This window comes from Pelodiscus sinensis, chromosome 31, assembly GCF_052426305.1.
Source record: "Pelodiscus sinensis isolate ZL-2025 chromosome 31, ASM5242630v1, whole genome shotgun sequence".
Lineage (NCBI taxonomy): Eukaryota > Metazoa > Chordata > Testudines > Trionychidae > Pelodiscus > Pelodiscus sinensis.
This window is the reverse complement of record NC_143082.1, coordinates 15676908-15691553: the sequence shown is the minus strand read 5'-3', so window position 1 is coordinate 15691553 and position 14646 is coordinate 15676908. Positions and strand designations below refer to the sequence as shown.

At 40.8% G+C, this 14646-nt stretch overlaps 2 protein-coding genes across 7 annotated transcripts in view; both read left to right on the top strand.

The window, feature by feature from the left end:
- LOC102445588 (homeobox protein Hox-C4) overlaps positions 1 to 14646 on the top strand; it is a 99871-nt gene that overhangs the window by 26460 nt on the left and 58765 nt on the right. The window contains exon 1 of one of the 5 annotated variants that reach the window (XR_012896600.2): positions 1384 to 1523. The exons of 3 other annotated variants lie outside the window; for them this stretch is intronic. The gene's annotated coding sequence lies outside the window, so the exon portion shown is untranslated. Of the gene's footprint in view, positions 1 to 1383; positions 1524 to 14646 lie in introns of those variants that run through there. One more of the 5 variants, XR_003090633.3, reaches the window with a different exon arrangement.
- On the top strand, positions 9043 to 14510 carry HOXC6 (homeobox C6). 2 transcript variants are annotated; one of them, XM_089774694.1, is made up of 2 exons: positions 9043 to 12635; positions 13392 to 14510. In XM_089774694.1, the coding sequence occupies exons 1-2, from the start codon at positions 12236 to 12238 to the stop codon at positions 13730 to 13732; spliced, it is 741 nt and encodes a 246-aa protein (XP_089630820.1). In that variant the 5' UTR covers positions 9043 to 12235; the 3' UTR covers positions 13733 to 14510. The 2 variants fall into 2 exon arrangements, with proteins under 2 accessions (XP_089630820.1, XP_089630821.1); XM_089774695.1 differs by having other exon boundaries at positions 9051 to 12635; positions 13416 to 14510.

Genomic DNA, 14646 nt, shown 5'->3' with positions numbered 1-14646 from the left:
TCACGAGTCAACGAAAAGACCAGACTTTTAGGAGAACAAGTATTTCCTTGAGAACAAGTATTTCTAGTGACAGAGCGATTAGAAAAAATCCCTCAATGAAAGTGTAAAATTGGATCGGAAGTTATTATTTTTGTGGGAAAAAAATCACATCAACTTTAAAGGTCAAAACATGGAAATTTATGGGTAAATACCGCACCAGCTGCTCCAGTTTTGACTCTTATTTGGCGAACTTCACTCATTTAGCAATCTTTATATCCCAAGGCAAAGGGGCGATTAGCTCATGAAAAAGAGCCAGAATTGGGAGGACCGAAGGAGGGTTGAGGGTAGCCAATTTGTGTGGGCTTTCCAGAGGAAGGGGCCACACCCTTACTTAAGGATAGTGTATCGCATAAGGATGTTACTACACCGTCTAAGTCAGTTAGCTGGGGGGAGCGTGGAGAGAAAAAAAGTGCAACTTATTCCTCTCTTTTCCTACCTCTTGAAAATTAACACCGTTTTATAATGTTATTTTTTAAACTCTCCATTTCACCCCCTTTGATCCCCGTCTCTGCAAAAAACCCACCCTTCCTCCATGTTGATTTCGCTGCGCCGCCCAATTAATTGGCGATAATAAGGATGAAAACATTGCTTTGTGAAGGCCACCTCTCCCTGGCCAAACAAACAAGAAAGGCTCCTAGAGGCACGGGGGCTGGAAAATTAAAATCTTACTGCCGCTCGCGTGTGTATCCATAGAAAAATATATGCCCGCGTCTAAACCCAGTATTAATTTGCTTCCTTTAATTCGGAGGAGGAGGGTGAAGAGAGGAGGGGGAAAATTACTAATATTAAGAAAGAATTGTATAAACATGGCGACAGAGGCGAGCATTTGCACTCGTCACAAAATGCAACGCATTCCTGGTTGTTTGCAGAAAATTTACAGCTAAGCAATAAAAGTTTACGACTGAATCACAAGTTGGATTGGCCGCAGGAAGTCATGTGGACTCCATCCATGAACGTGAACTTTTTATTGTGGTTTCTCTTATGACTCTTTCGCAGTAGTCCTTCCTTTAACAGTCCAAGCAGTGCCAGGGGTAGGATGGTATTTTTTTCCCCCACCTAATTATTAGCATGACGATGATGATTATTTTTTTTAAAAAATCGAGATTTTCCCCCCCTCCTTTGGGGGTGGAATTCTTGGTTGCTTTGGGCATTTTGGGAATAATGAGTTTACTGCTCCGTCTGCTTGCCGCCTCCTCTCCTCCACCCCTAGGGGCAAAACGCATTGCCTTTGGAGGGTGTAAAGGCTGAGGAGCACAAGGAGTTGTAAATACCTTTTTTTTTCCAGGGAAAAAAATAGATGCCTTCCCAAGCGTCCCCCATCCTCTCTCCAAGCAGAGAAGAACTATTTTGCTTTTGTTTCCATCTTTTTTTTTTTAATGTTTCTGTGGAGCTGAGCCACAGCGGAACAGAAAGACAGACAGAGAGAGAGAGAGAGAAAGAGAGAGAGAGAAAGAGTGGGAGAGGGGGAGAGAGAGGCAACATTGGTAAGTGTTCCCTTATTGGCTAAAATGTGTAACTAATGATCCATAGCAGTGAGTGTTAAAGATAATGATGCATCGTTTTGCGAGCGAGGGGTAGGCGAGGGCTGTAGCAGGGGGGATGAGAAAGTCTGGCCAGGGTGGGCACGAATGTAGTTAATTCGGTGGGGTGGGGTGGGGTGGGGGGAAGGGGTTTACGGGTTGTGATGTCACATCGATGGGGAGCCGGCTACTGGAGACAGACAGATGCGTACTGCAGTCTGCCTGTCCATGTACAATACTGCAGTGTTAACAGGGGTGGTGCTGTGGTGTGGGGGGGGGGGGAGACTCCCTGAAAGGCCTCAAAACCCCAACTGACCTACTTGGGGAAACTCAAGGAGTCGAAAGGGCTGGGGTGGGGGGAGCGGGGGGAGCACAGAGAACCCGGAAGCGACTTTAAAAAAACAAAAACAAAAACAACCGAAAATAAAAAATAATCCCAGTGCAAACTTTTAATCAGAGGCAAGCAGTGCACATGCGCAGTGCAAACAGCCCCGCCGCATCCAGGAAGTGCCGAGCAGGCTTTTTAGTGCCATTTTTAATGAGCAATTATGGGTTTGCTTCTATTTGTGTGCAGCAGACGCCGGCTGGTTCGCCCATCCCACCCCCCCTCCGGGTTTCAGCAAATGGTTGAAATGAAGGGGGGGGGGGCGCCTTCCACTCAGCGTCCTGAATTTTTATTTTAAGTGCCCTTTTTTTAAAAAAAATGTCGAGATTGTCCTTTGTTGACAAAACTCCGCCTTCCGGTCCAAATAGTCTTTGAAAAAATATCCCGGCGGTTGGTTCATGGTCTTCCCCCGCCTCTGAAGGAACCATTTCAAAATATGCTTATTCCGCTCGCTGCTTTGTAGAGTCAAACCTTTCTTGTGGGACATTTCTTGTATTGGGGTTTGTGTTGAGTCACATTGTGATGAGTACAACTTTGTTTCAAATGTTGTAGAGGTGCAAGTTTTATCCGGCCTTCAATCTCTCGCCTGCCTTTTAATTCCTCCACGTATTTTTCTTCTTTTCCAGCCTATGCAGTTTAAATCTACTTTCCCTCTTCCCCCTTTTCGCTCTCCCCCTTCATGTAGTGACTCGTTCAAAAGAAAGTACAATCTATGTGGTGTGTATTGGTTTAATTTAAGAAGGTCTGTCGTGTATTAACTTAATTTCCTTCGCCAATATAGATCTCTTTCCTTGCCTGACGTGACAGTCCCTCGTGAAAAAGAAAATCTCTAGATTTGTAGTAGAAATTCCCCTGTCGGTAAAAGTTACAGTACAACAAAATGTGCCTAAATAACAACACCGAGTAAAAGATAAGCCAGACATTGTTGAGACTAAAGGCTGGCATGGGGGAGGGGTGACAAAAACAATTCTTGCTTCCTGTTTCTTTATAAATTACTACTGCGCCCCCCCCCATATTAATACAATATGTGCAAAGATAACCTTGCAGAAAGGCATCTAGAAAGGACTCCGTGTTCAAGTTGAACCGAAGCATTCAGAAAACGTGCCACGAGTGACATAGTTAGCATTTTCTGCTTTTAAATAATATAGAAATAAATGACCTCCTGCGTATTTTATTCTCTCTGGAGACATACATCTCTAACGTGATAAGTGGTTTTTTTCAAGTTATCGGGGAGTGAGTCTTAATTTGCTTTATTTACACATAAAGGCATAGAAATCACACACACACACACACACATATATGTTAAAATCGGTATATATATTTGCTTGCTATATGATTTATATATATAATATACATTTCTAATTATAACATTTAAAAATGGCACTTTTTATCCTACTCTCCTAAAATCCACGGATCTATGCCCGCATTTCCTTCTGAAAATTATCTTCTTTTGGCCTGTTTAAACAAAACCAACACCGCCAAGATATTTTGACTGGTAAGCCCAAAGAGGTATTTTAAATAATAATAATAATAATTAATAATAAAATGTTTCTCCGAGACACAGTTGTAGCATTCCTTTCGGAGAACACTTTTTTACAAGGACCAATCTGTTGGCTTGTACTGAATTAAGTTTTTTTTTTGAAGGCAGGGATACAATTTTGTCGTCGGTTTGTTCCCTGAAAACTCGTTGTCTCGCCCCTTGCCTGCAATCGGTATAGTCGTAAAGAGGTTTTATGAGCGAAGAATGACTGTTTATTGGAATCAAGTCATTACAGAAATAGTGTCTTTTAAGCGTTCCAGACTAAATACATCTGCGTTTGAGTTGTGGTGAATCGGACCGAATATCCATTCCTCTCCTTTCGCTCTGTTATTGCAATAGTTGCATTTACTGTTTACAGTAACCACTGCCAGGCCTGGAATCGGGTACACAAAATAATTTTTGATGTATTGATTTTCTACTTAAACTGACGGATTGTCATCGTTCATAGGCTGGCGATGCTGAGAAACATTTTAGGAGGTATAAAAGGAATAACGGAATGATTTATATTCTCAGAGTTTTGCAGACTAAAACAGAGGAAATAAATTGCTTCTTTTATCTATAGCATCAGTACAGAGGCGGGATTATAATAAAATAACCACATGCTAGTGACCTGTTCTAGCAGCTTTTCTACAGATGTAGCTTGTACCAAAGTTCAGGGTTCTACAACATTATTGAAATGCAAATTATGTTGGCCTAAATGTTCATATTTTAATTTAATGATAAAATATATTAAATACAAGCATTTAGGCTCTATAAATAATATAATGAATACGAGTGCTTGGGACAGCATAATTTACATTTTAATGGAAAGTCTTTCATATTTTTAACTACATGTGTATGTATCGGATCATAATTTTATCTAAGGATAAGATTGTGAGAAATCTTTTTATAGATTTGATCTCGCACACTGGCAAAAAATATCAAGGTAAGATTATGGACTGCACATACAGATTATGTTCCAATGTGCGACTGTGTGTGTGTTGCAACGCTTCGATATTAAAATAGGTTTGTATTTGTTGTAAACGTAGGAGTACAGTGATAATTGCAAAAACATTTTAGAAACGTTTGCAGATAATAATTGGGAGGTGGGGCGGACGAATTAATGTAGCCCATACGTTATCCTGAAATAGGTGTGACATGCAACTAACATTTGCGTTAAGTGTAAATAATAACTGAGCTCATAATTTCGATTTTCGGTGGCGTTTTTATCCGGGTCATTACTACACGAATAAATGCTATTTAAAAATGATGTGTATGTTCGAAATTCTGTCCAGCAAATGTTTTTGAGAAAGAAATATTTGACGCAAGTTATTTAAAGATCTCCGTGTAGAGGACAAAACCAAAGCTTTGGTGAATGTAGGGAGATAAAATAATTAGAGAAGAATATAGTCTTTTCAGAATATGATTCACACTGAGAGATCATGGAATTCCTGGTCTTCTCGGAGGAAAGGTGGTTAGATCTATTGTTACTAGTTCCACTAAGAACAAGATAGAACACACTCTCTTGCAAATTTCAGTGTCATCCAGAAGGCCTTGTTACATGTGAGCAATTCAGAGCTTTGTGAAACAACGTGATGCTAAACAGTGTATCTTTATCGACAATGTGTCCAGTTTATAGTTAAATAAAATAAAATACGGATATAGCGCCAATACGTTTCCAGGCAGAATTGTAGAGCTAGAGATTAAAGCTAATATGGTTGCAAGGAGCTATGATAAATATCTTTGTCGCAGTGTATATACCGACCGAGAAAGATCTTCAGAGATCTCAGTGTGTTTTTAGTTATCCACAGAAACCAGAAGTAAATAGCTGACAAGCAAGAAGGTCTGAGAGTCAGGTAAACGGATGTTTAAATCCACATGAATCTGAGACTGTAGCTAGTGGTTCCAGGTTTTTATTTGGTTTTGTTTCTGTCTGTCGCATGTGGACACACCTTTCTAACCGGTAGTCTGGTCCGGTTTGGTCAGATTTCAGAACGTTGATTTCCGGGTGAGGGCACCCCCAAACCTATTGTATGTTTCTAGCGTTGAAATAATGTGTTTCCCCTAGATCTACGTGGCACAGTTGCTATTGTTTCCACAGGTAGAGAATATCTTTACCCTGCCTCCTGAGCTGAGCGAGTGTTTAAATTTCTGCACGCTTTGTTTACTTGTTTTGTATACTGCCACCAAGTGACAGAAACTTGCAAGCCAGCAATTTTGCAATTTGGTGCCTTTTTGTGGGGGGTTGGGGCGGTGGGGTGAGGTGGGGAGGAGTGGGCAAAATACTCTTACTTGACTACTTGCAAAATGCTGGACTACAATAAAAGCCGGATTTGCTAGGAAACTTTAAAAGAGTCCGCAACGTCTCTCCCTCTCCACCGCCCTTTGCAACTTCCATAAACGGCCCCCCATTAAAGTACTAACTGAACAGCACTTCAAAAAGTTTGGCCTCTAAAAGCTGTTTGAAATTCCTCCATTGCACTTTATCCCCATTCACTAGAAGTTTCCTTTTTTCTTCCTTTCTTGTTTTAAAGCCCCTTTCGTTCCGTGTTACCATGTTTTAAATCATTCCAATGTACGTGGACTCATAAAAATAGATAAGGCATGTCAACCGGGGAACGATAAACATATCCCCCTTGAAAATATGAGTGTATTTAAGCAAATCCTGAACTATTAAATTGTGGCTCGATTAAAGACAATGGAAATGTATCCAATTCCACAAAAGAGCACCGAGGTTGTCTCCAAATATATAGCTTAATTCTGGCTAAGTGATCGCCTCTGAAGAAAAAAAAAAAGCATCATTAAAAGGCAGCAACTAATATTGTTTCCTGAATTATTATTTTGTACGTGCGACCTAAGATTAAATTTCTGCTTTAGGATCGGCGAACAATAAGGGGGGGGGGGGGGGGAAGACGGCCTATAGTTAATGACGACTATTTTTCATTGTTGAGTTATCCTTCCAGAGCGTAATAAAACGGCGTTCCTTTTATTTGTAATCTGCACACCGAGCATTGCTGCATCCTATAGCTATAAATACTCTTAATAATGTTAGCTAGGAACCAGTGCTCTCGTCATCGCAGTGACGTCATACATGCAGCTCTCTTGCATGTCCGAGACTCTCCCCCTCCCCCGCCACCAAATCCCCAATCCACAAACCATGATCGTAAGGATATTTCTAGGCAACCAGACAGAAAAGCCAGGTTAAACAAGATTTTCTGAAATGCGCAGGGGCACTAGGAGTTTGCATGCGATATAGTCGGATGCACGCTTCCCTCAAACTAGAAAACGGGCGGAGAAATGCATTTTCCTAGATCAAAATAAAGCAACACAATTGTCCCTCTGTTGGGATTACAAAGGGTTCTTTTGCAGATACACAGTGCAACACTCCATTATTTTACATTGATCAACGCGTTGGGCTTTCCCCAGCTCTGAGAATATTTATTCATAAGTGCATTTAATTATCAAACATTTGACGTGATTGTGACATTGAAAACTGGATTACATCCATACACCACTCATCGTTACAAGAGCACGTGAAGCTAATTTTAGCAGCAACAATGTTACTTGGCAGTTTAAGACAAAGGGGAGTTCCATTTCTCGGGAGGGTTCGATTCTGGCTTCTTTTGGGAGGCGTGCGGGCCACCAATAAATCTGGTAAGGGGGAAAAAAATCCACAATTAGCAATAGTATTTCAGGCATAGTAACCCTCGATTTCAGTTGCAATATGAATTCAAAGGACTAGAAGCAAACGCTCCACTACGTCAGAAAGAACTTCAAACTTTGGGAGAAAAAAGAGAATAAATTAAATAGCTTAATTTGTCTGCCCCCCCCAATCTCCCCGTTTCCTGCTTGTGAGACGTGTTTTGACAGTTTCCAGAATTCTATCGTCTTTTTTTTTTTTTTTTGGTCCTGGAAAAGTGTGCAGATATTACGGAATGACGGTGGCAAACCTGAGAAAACTATGCCTCCATATTATCTTAGAACTATTATTTTTTTCTTCAATTTTGAAGTAAAATTTGAAGGAACTTTTTTTCTGCGTGTGGTAATACTGAGGCGAGAGGCAGAATCTTTCTTTCTTTCTTTCTTTCTTTCAACAGATGGCTAGTGTGCAGAAATGGCCCTTCCTTCTAATTATACCAAATTTGCGATACACTTTACAATGAATAGCGTCTTTTTAAACCGTCTTTAGAGATATTATACACACTTACATGCAGGACTGCAGAAATGGCGTTTCTGTAATAGTAATAGCAGCATTATTTATTATTATTATTTTATTATTATTTTATTATTATCTTCTAGGAAAGAAGTGAAAATGAAGAAAGAAAGAACGCTATTAGTGCTAATTATTATTCTGTGCATCTTTGTCAAGAAGATGCCTTGAAGTGGCAAATAAACCTGCCAAATAGCCTACCCCTTTCAAAACTATCTGTCTGCAACACTGAAATAAAGTTTGAACAGTGCACCCAGCGCTGAACAGAAGGGCTGCAGGAGAGGCTAGATTTCCTCTTCTAGCTGCCAGACTCTTCGTTCTAAGGTATAATTGCTGCAATACAACTTTAGGGGGAAGAGCGACTCAAAACAATGCAAAACATTTCAGGTTGGGAAATTGTGGCCCATGGCACATATGTGTCAAGTCATCCCCAAATAGATTTTCGCTTTTGTCTCTCTCTCTCTTTCTCTCTCTTTTTCATGGGAGTTCTTTGCAATAGCAGCAATATTTAAGTTGGAAAACCCTTCCTACAAAAAAAAACAGGCATATAAATAATTAGAAAGCAAGAACTCACGTGCGCAGTATATGTCAAGGTTAAAAAAGAGGGAGAGAACATACATAAGGCGAGATGAGCTAAAACTAGGAAGAGCTTTAACGACATCACGTGTTTACTTCTAACAATGAGATAATATTCAGCTCAGATATAAATGCACCGCACCTCTCTCTCTCTCTAGTTTATATGTTGTGTGTGTATATATGCGTGTTGATGCATTCCTCTCTTGTATGTAGGTATGTATGTGCAGGAAGAATTTCTAGTTTGACTATACACATTCGTTCTATATAATGCATAGATTGTACAGGTAGTGCATATACATACACATACCTATATTTATAATTAACACATATATTCAAAGCATAAACTATCTTTGTAAACACTCTCTCTAGTGCCTGTCGCACACACGTGGAATTCGAATCTGAGGATTCAAAATGCAAACATTTCGTCGTGGCTCTCACACAGAGAATGCTAACATGGATAGCCCTACTGCGTAGGAACGCCAAGTAAACAGTTCTGAACCATATTAACTTTTGGTGCATATTAAAAGCACCCAGGCACAACCTGTATTTACGATTTCCACAGCCAGGCAACGCGCTGGCTCACAGACGGATTGCTTTGGACTACAATTGTGTTATTGGTCAGTCTGACTGTACCAAACAACAAAACCCATTCCCTCTTTAAACAAACAAACAGACGTCTGAATTTGCATTCAGGATCTAAGCAGCATACGAACCTGACAGTAGCGTTTTATTAAGGCTGTAGGGTGTGTATGGGGGGAGGGGGGAGATTTGGGTTTGTTTCCTTTCAGTAATTAGTGGGGATAGAAAACACATGTGTTTGGACTGCATTTTTTGAAGACTTTTTCTAAATCAGTTCATCAATTCGCTAATTATAGCTGGGAGAGAGAGAAAAAATTCTCCCAACACATATTTTTTCTTTTTTCCCCTGTGAACATCAGAGTGAGGAGAGGGAAAATGTGTCTGTGTATTGGGGGCTGGGGGGGATACGACTTGTGAGAAATGGATGTTATTTCAGATTTCTGTGGGCTTTTTTATTTTCTGGGAACAAAGAGCAACTGCTATTAAAGAACTACTCGAGGACTTGTGCATATTTCCACTGCTGTGCAGCAGTTTTAATAAAACATCTGTTCTTGCTTCTGCTGATGAGTTTACATAATTGTTTGCAGACCAATTTAACCAGAAATAGCCCTAAATATTTCCCTGTACATGTTTTCACGGGGGAAAAAATAAATACCTTTTTGCTAGTGACATTCCTTGATGAAATACTTTCGAGAAACCCCAATCCTGTTTAAAATAAAAAATGGAATAAAACCCCCAGTGCATTCAAAAGGCTAGAAGGGGGGGTACAATCAGATGAGTGTAAACTAATGATGCTTCGTTTATATTTGCAGGAGGGTTTTTTTTGTTTTGTTTTGCTCCCAAGAAGCCTGATATTTTCAGGAGGGGAGACATTCTATTTTAAGTTTCTTTACGGCAGCTGTTTTCTGTTCACTATAAATCGACCAGACTTTCAAGCCTTGCCCTCTGCTTAGAGAAGTAATAAAACACTTAACTTTCTCCACTTCTTGTCCCACGGCTATCATCCAGGTCTCTAATACAACAGCTCCGGAGCACCTATCCAAAAATTAATCCCTCCAAGCAAAGACTTGCCCCCAAACTTTAACAAGACCGGGATTTTTCTCCATGCAGCTCTATAGGTGAAAGAAGCCACATGAATCAAACCCATATAGGGCTGGATTCATATATCTTCCAAGGATTTCTGCTGTTTTCAATGTACTCTCCCTTGCATTTGGACCATAAGTAATACATAAGGTAAGGCATCATACCAAGAAGAAGCAAAGAGTCTCCATTCATTCATGCATACATGCATTCAATTCAGTTTATTGTCCAGTGCCACAGTTTCATATGTGACAGCAGATATCACTGCTGTCTTTGGTTTCCAAAGTAACCATGGCTTCCAATGAGCCTGTTCCTATAGGACATCTACATACATGCATACATTCCCACTTATGACCTATATAACATATATGTTACCAGCAGGCACATGCATCTGCATGTGTATGTGGCTGGGTGTGCTACATGTCAACACCAGGGGGATAACACATGCAGCTTTTTTGTCCCGTGGTGTTTGGTTTCCCTAAATCCCCACGTGCAGTGACTGGGGAAGAGGGAGAAAAGTGGGGCGCCAAGGAAGCAAACCCAACTTCGTTTGGGGGAAATCCCAGGAAACCTTCACCATTGGGCATAATCCGGAGATCTGTATTAAGCTGGTCAGAAGTTGAGCAATGTAGGGTGAAAGCCAAACTGTGGTCAGCAGGACAGAACATGTGCTAAATAACAGGGTGTGTACTTCTAGCTATCTTCTTTTTCGGTTAGAAACTTTATTTTATTTTCCTAGTGACACTCAAGGGAAGCCTTAATGTTATAGAAGATGAATACACGAGGGTTTTTTTTTTCCGTTTATGGCTTTATTGCCACCATTGATTACTTTGCTTTGTTACACAGAGGAAAAAGATCATAAAATCCTTTGGCATCCGGGTTCCTGTTATAGCTGGGGGGAAATATAGCTTTCCCCCTCTTCTTTGTCAACTAAAATCTTTTAGGGGAGACATCGCTTTAAAAAAAGAATTAGGTGTATTGACTAACAGCAAGAAACCACATTCAGAGGTTCGAATTTTTACCAGGCACCTTTGAGCCTGCAACACACCAGACTTTTACAAAAATCTCTAAATTTTAAAATAAAATGTGCACGTGAGGGAGGTGGGAGGGAGGAAAAGGCCAAGGGTTTCCTGGCATAATTGAATTTTTAAATAGCAAGCCACGAGAATGATGAATATACCTTGCAATATTTACAGATCAGCAGGTAGGTTTTACATTGAAGGAGCAATTTATGGGACTGGATTGAAATTAAAATGAGATTAGCTGCCTTCATTTCAATTAGTTCTAGGTGCAATTCACCCAGAGAAGAGATAATGTAATCCTCTTTCATCTAACTAAACATTTGCAAAGGAAGTTTCCTAAATCTGTTGTAAATATCTGAAACCATAAATTTATGCACACGTAAACACAAGTGCAGTCCTCCACCAACACCTCAAAATGTCCTTAAATTGCAAACAGGAAAAGCGTGAGTTTTGTTGTGGTTGCTATTGAAAATGTAAATACATTCTAACAGTACCACCCATTGGAAATTTCAGGACAGGAATGCCAAACTGCACTAAAAGAAAACATCTAACTTCCAGACCAACGTGAATTCGGAGTGTTGTCTTTTAATTGCGATTTTCTCCCCAATCTATAGTTCAGGAACGCTCCAAAAGCCACATTATCAGTTGAGAAGTCGCCATGTTTTTTTTCTTTTTGCTACCTTTATGCAATATTTCTCCATAAAGAACATAAGCACTTGATTTCATAATATTGACCAATGCTCCACGAGAAAACGAAGAAAGATGAATAATCTATGGATTAATATTCTGTGTGCATCTGAGATTTATTACTTGGAATTTTGGTGTTATTTGGTTAGCAGGTATGAGGAAAACATGAAAAAAAATCCGTGCTTCCAAAGCTCGGTGTTAAAAAAAAAAAGAAATAAAAAGAGACAGGGAGATCGAGCGAGCGAGCGAGAGAAAGTTAGATTTGGTTGTGAAATTTCAAATTTAATTCAGAGTTGTTTCTCCCTAAGAGTTTCCCCCTCTTCAAAAATCTCCCCTACGCACTTAATATTTGCTCCCCTTCTTCCACACCATCTTATATTTAGAATTTCAAGACTTACTTTCAATGCATACTTAGTTTCAACTGGGGAATCAACACAAGCAAAAGCAATTTTTCCCTTTCTTGACATCTAGCTTCCTATTGGCTCACACCGGGTCAGCTGACTTTGTCATTTTGTCTGTCCTGGAGTAGAGCCTTCCCTATAACAATCTAGTTCAGACTACAAACTGGAGACAGAAATAAATATTAAAGAAATCATACACCTAGGTATAGAGGACGATATGAATTCCTATTTTACAAACCCATCGCTATCTTGCCATCTAACCAGTGGCCAAGATGTGCTACCCAATGTAGCCCTCAATTCAACGGCTTATGACCCCGTCAGGCATTTTTCTACCTATGGAGCCGCCGTTGCTCAAAACCGGATTTACTCTTCTCCTTTTTATTCACCGCAAGATAATGTTGTATTTAGCTCCAGCCGAGGACCCTATGACTATGGATCTAATGCCTTTTACCAAGAAAAAGACATGCTTTCCAGCTGCAGGCAAAATTCTATGGGACACAATACACAGACTTCAATTGCACAGGATTTTACCAGTGACCAAAGCAGGAATACTTCGCAAGAGCAAAAAACTAGCATTCAAATATACCCCTGGATGCAGCGTATGAACTCCCACAGTGGTAAGTTTTACAGCTTGGAGATATAAATTAAATAAACTGAACCATCTTTACGACCATCTCTCTAGCAGAGCGGGGCTCAGCTCCTATTTTATGGCCCCATAAAAACAATAATATAGCTCCTTCACAGTTGCCGCTACAGGCCTTTTATTTGTTAAGTTGTTGCAAGCAAATATGGCTTGTTATGCTCTTTCTAATTAAAAGACATCGAGAGTGTAAAATATCCATAATAAAGTGCAGCCAGGTCTGCTTTTGAGTTAAGTACAAAATATTCCGTAGGTGAAATAAGTTTGAATGATGGCCGAGGAAGTACATTTTTATTTGGGGGGGGGGGAGTTGTGTAAAAAGGACCCCCCCCCCCTTCCTGTGACAGATTTCTCCGTGGGAATTTATGAAATGGTGTGGTTCACACAAAAGAGGAAGAGTGTATTTCTAGGTGGGGGGGGGGGAGGTAATACTTTTAAGGGGCCCAAACCCAGCTTTTCTTTTCTGCCTCCTTTTTTTAGTTTGGGGAGGGGGAGAAATAATGAAAGCCAAACTCCCTCCAAAGCTGGGCAAAGCGTGTCCAGATTGGAAATCATTTGTGCTGCAGGGCTTGAGTGTGTTAACTTGAATCTGGGTAAACAGGACTGGAGGGAGGGGGTGGCGATGGGGGTGCAGGATTGAGGGGAGGGGATGGAAGAGGAGTCGAGATTGTGACTGTAGCGCTCAAAATAGGGGTTTTACTAAGGTCTTGGGCGCCTTCCTAATTCGTTTTAGTTTGCTTTGTTTCTGAATCCTTAGGAGTCGGCTATGGAGCGGATCGCAGGAGGGGGAGACAGATCTATTCCCGCTACCAGACCCTGGAGTTGGAGAAGGAATTCCACTTCAATCGCTACTTGACCAGGCGGAGGCGGATCGAGATCGCCAATGCACTGTGCCTCACGGAACGCCAGATCAAAATCTGGTTCCAGAACAGGAGGATGAAATGGAAAAAAGAAAGTAACTTGAGCTCCACTTTGTCGGGGGGAGCAGGCGCAGGCTCGGGGCCAGCTGCAGATAGCTTGGGGGCAAAGGAAGAGAAGCGAGAAGAGACAGAGGAGGAGAAGCAAAAGGAGTGAAAATTGAATGGTTCAGCACCCTGATCTCCCCCCCCCCGCCCACCCACCCCTCCCCGCATACGCGCTATATTTATCACTGGCACAACTTATGTGTTTGGCTACATTAAAAGAAAAGAAGTGCCAAACGTGGACATGAAAGACAGACCTTCCCCCACTCCCCAATATTCAGTCCATAACTTGCTCCACAATCCTTTTTAGGTTTTTTGACTATAATCCCTCCCTTACCCCCACTGCCTGAGCACTGTGTGGAAAGCCACACCGTTTTCTTCCTTTAAAAAAAAAGAGAGAGAGAGAGAAAGAAATTGGCTCGGAGGAGGCAAATTACTCTGTAGCGGTGCCTCGTTGTGTTGGGATGACCCTTGTAAAATGGACTCGATGCAGTTGTTTTATTAGGATGACCCTCCAGAAAACGAGTTTCCTGCCATGTTGAAAAAGAGAGAGAGAGAGAGAGAGAGAGAGAGAGAGAGATTCCCCTGAAATCGCTTTCCACGTAAATATAGCATTTTTCAAAAGTAACCCTCCTTGTATGTACACAATACCTGGCTCATCATTGCAAACTGTGACAGTTTCTGTGTGAATATTTTTAGCTGTATTTGTGGTCTCTTGTATTTATATTTATGTTTAGCACTGTAATGTTCAACAGTATAAGGTGAATGGAGGTCTATAGCGGTAGAAAAAAAAGAGAAATCTTGTGTTACACCCTCCCATGTATAAAGATCATGTCCAAAGGACTGTTGTTGAGTATTTAATAAAAACTGAATATTATTTTTAAAGTTTACAGACTGGCCTCTGAGATTCCATTGGAACCCTTCCTGTTGAGAAGCGCCTCTTGGAAAGTTTACTTATTCTCTGTGTGGTTCCGCACCCCTCTTAAAATCAAATTCCTTTATCCTCCTGCCCCACGCGCACACCTC

Excerpts from the sequence above, each read along its gene's own strand:
- HOXC6 (XM_089774694.1), top strand. The coding sequence starts at position 12,236 with ATGAATTCCTATTTTACAAACCCATCGCTATCTTGCCATCTAACCAGT. Across the intron at positions 12,636-13,391 it reads GCGTATGAACTCCCACAGTG|TTTGCTTTGTTTCTGAATCC; the intron begins GTAAGTTTTACA and ends AATTCGTTTTAG.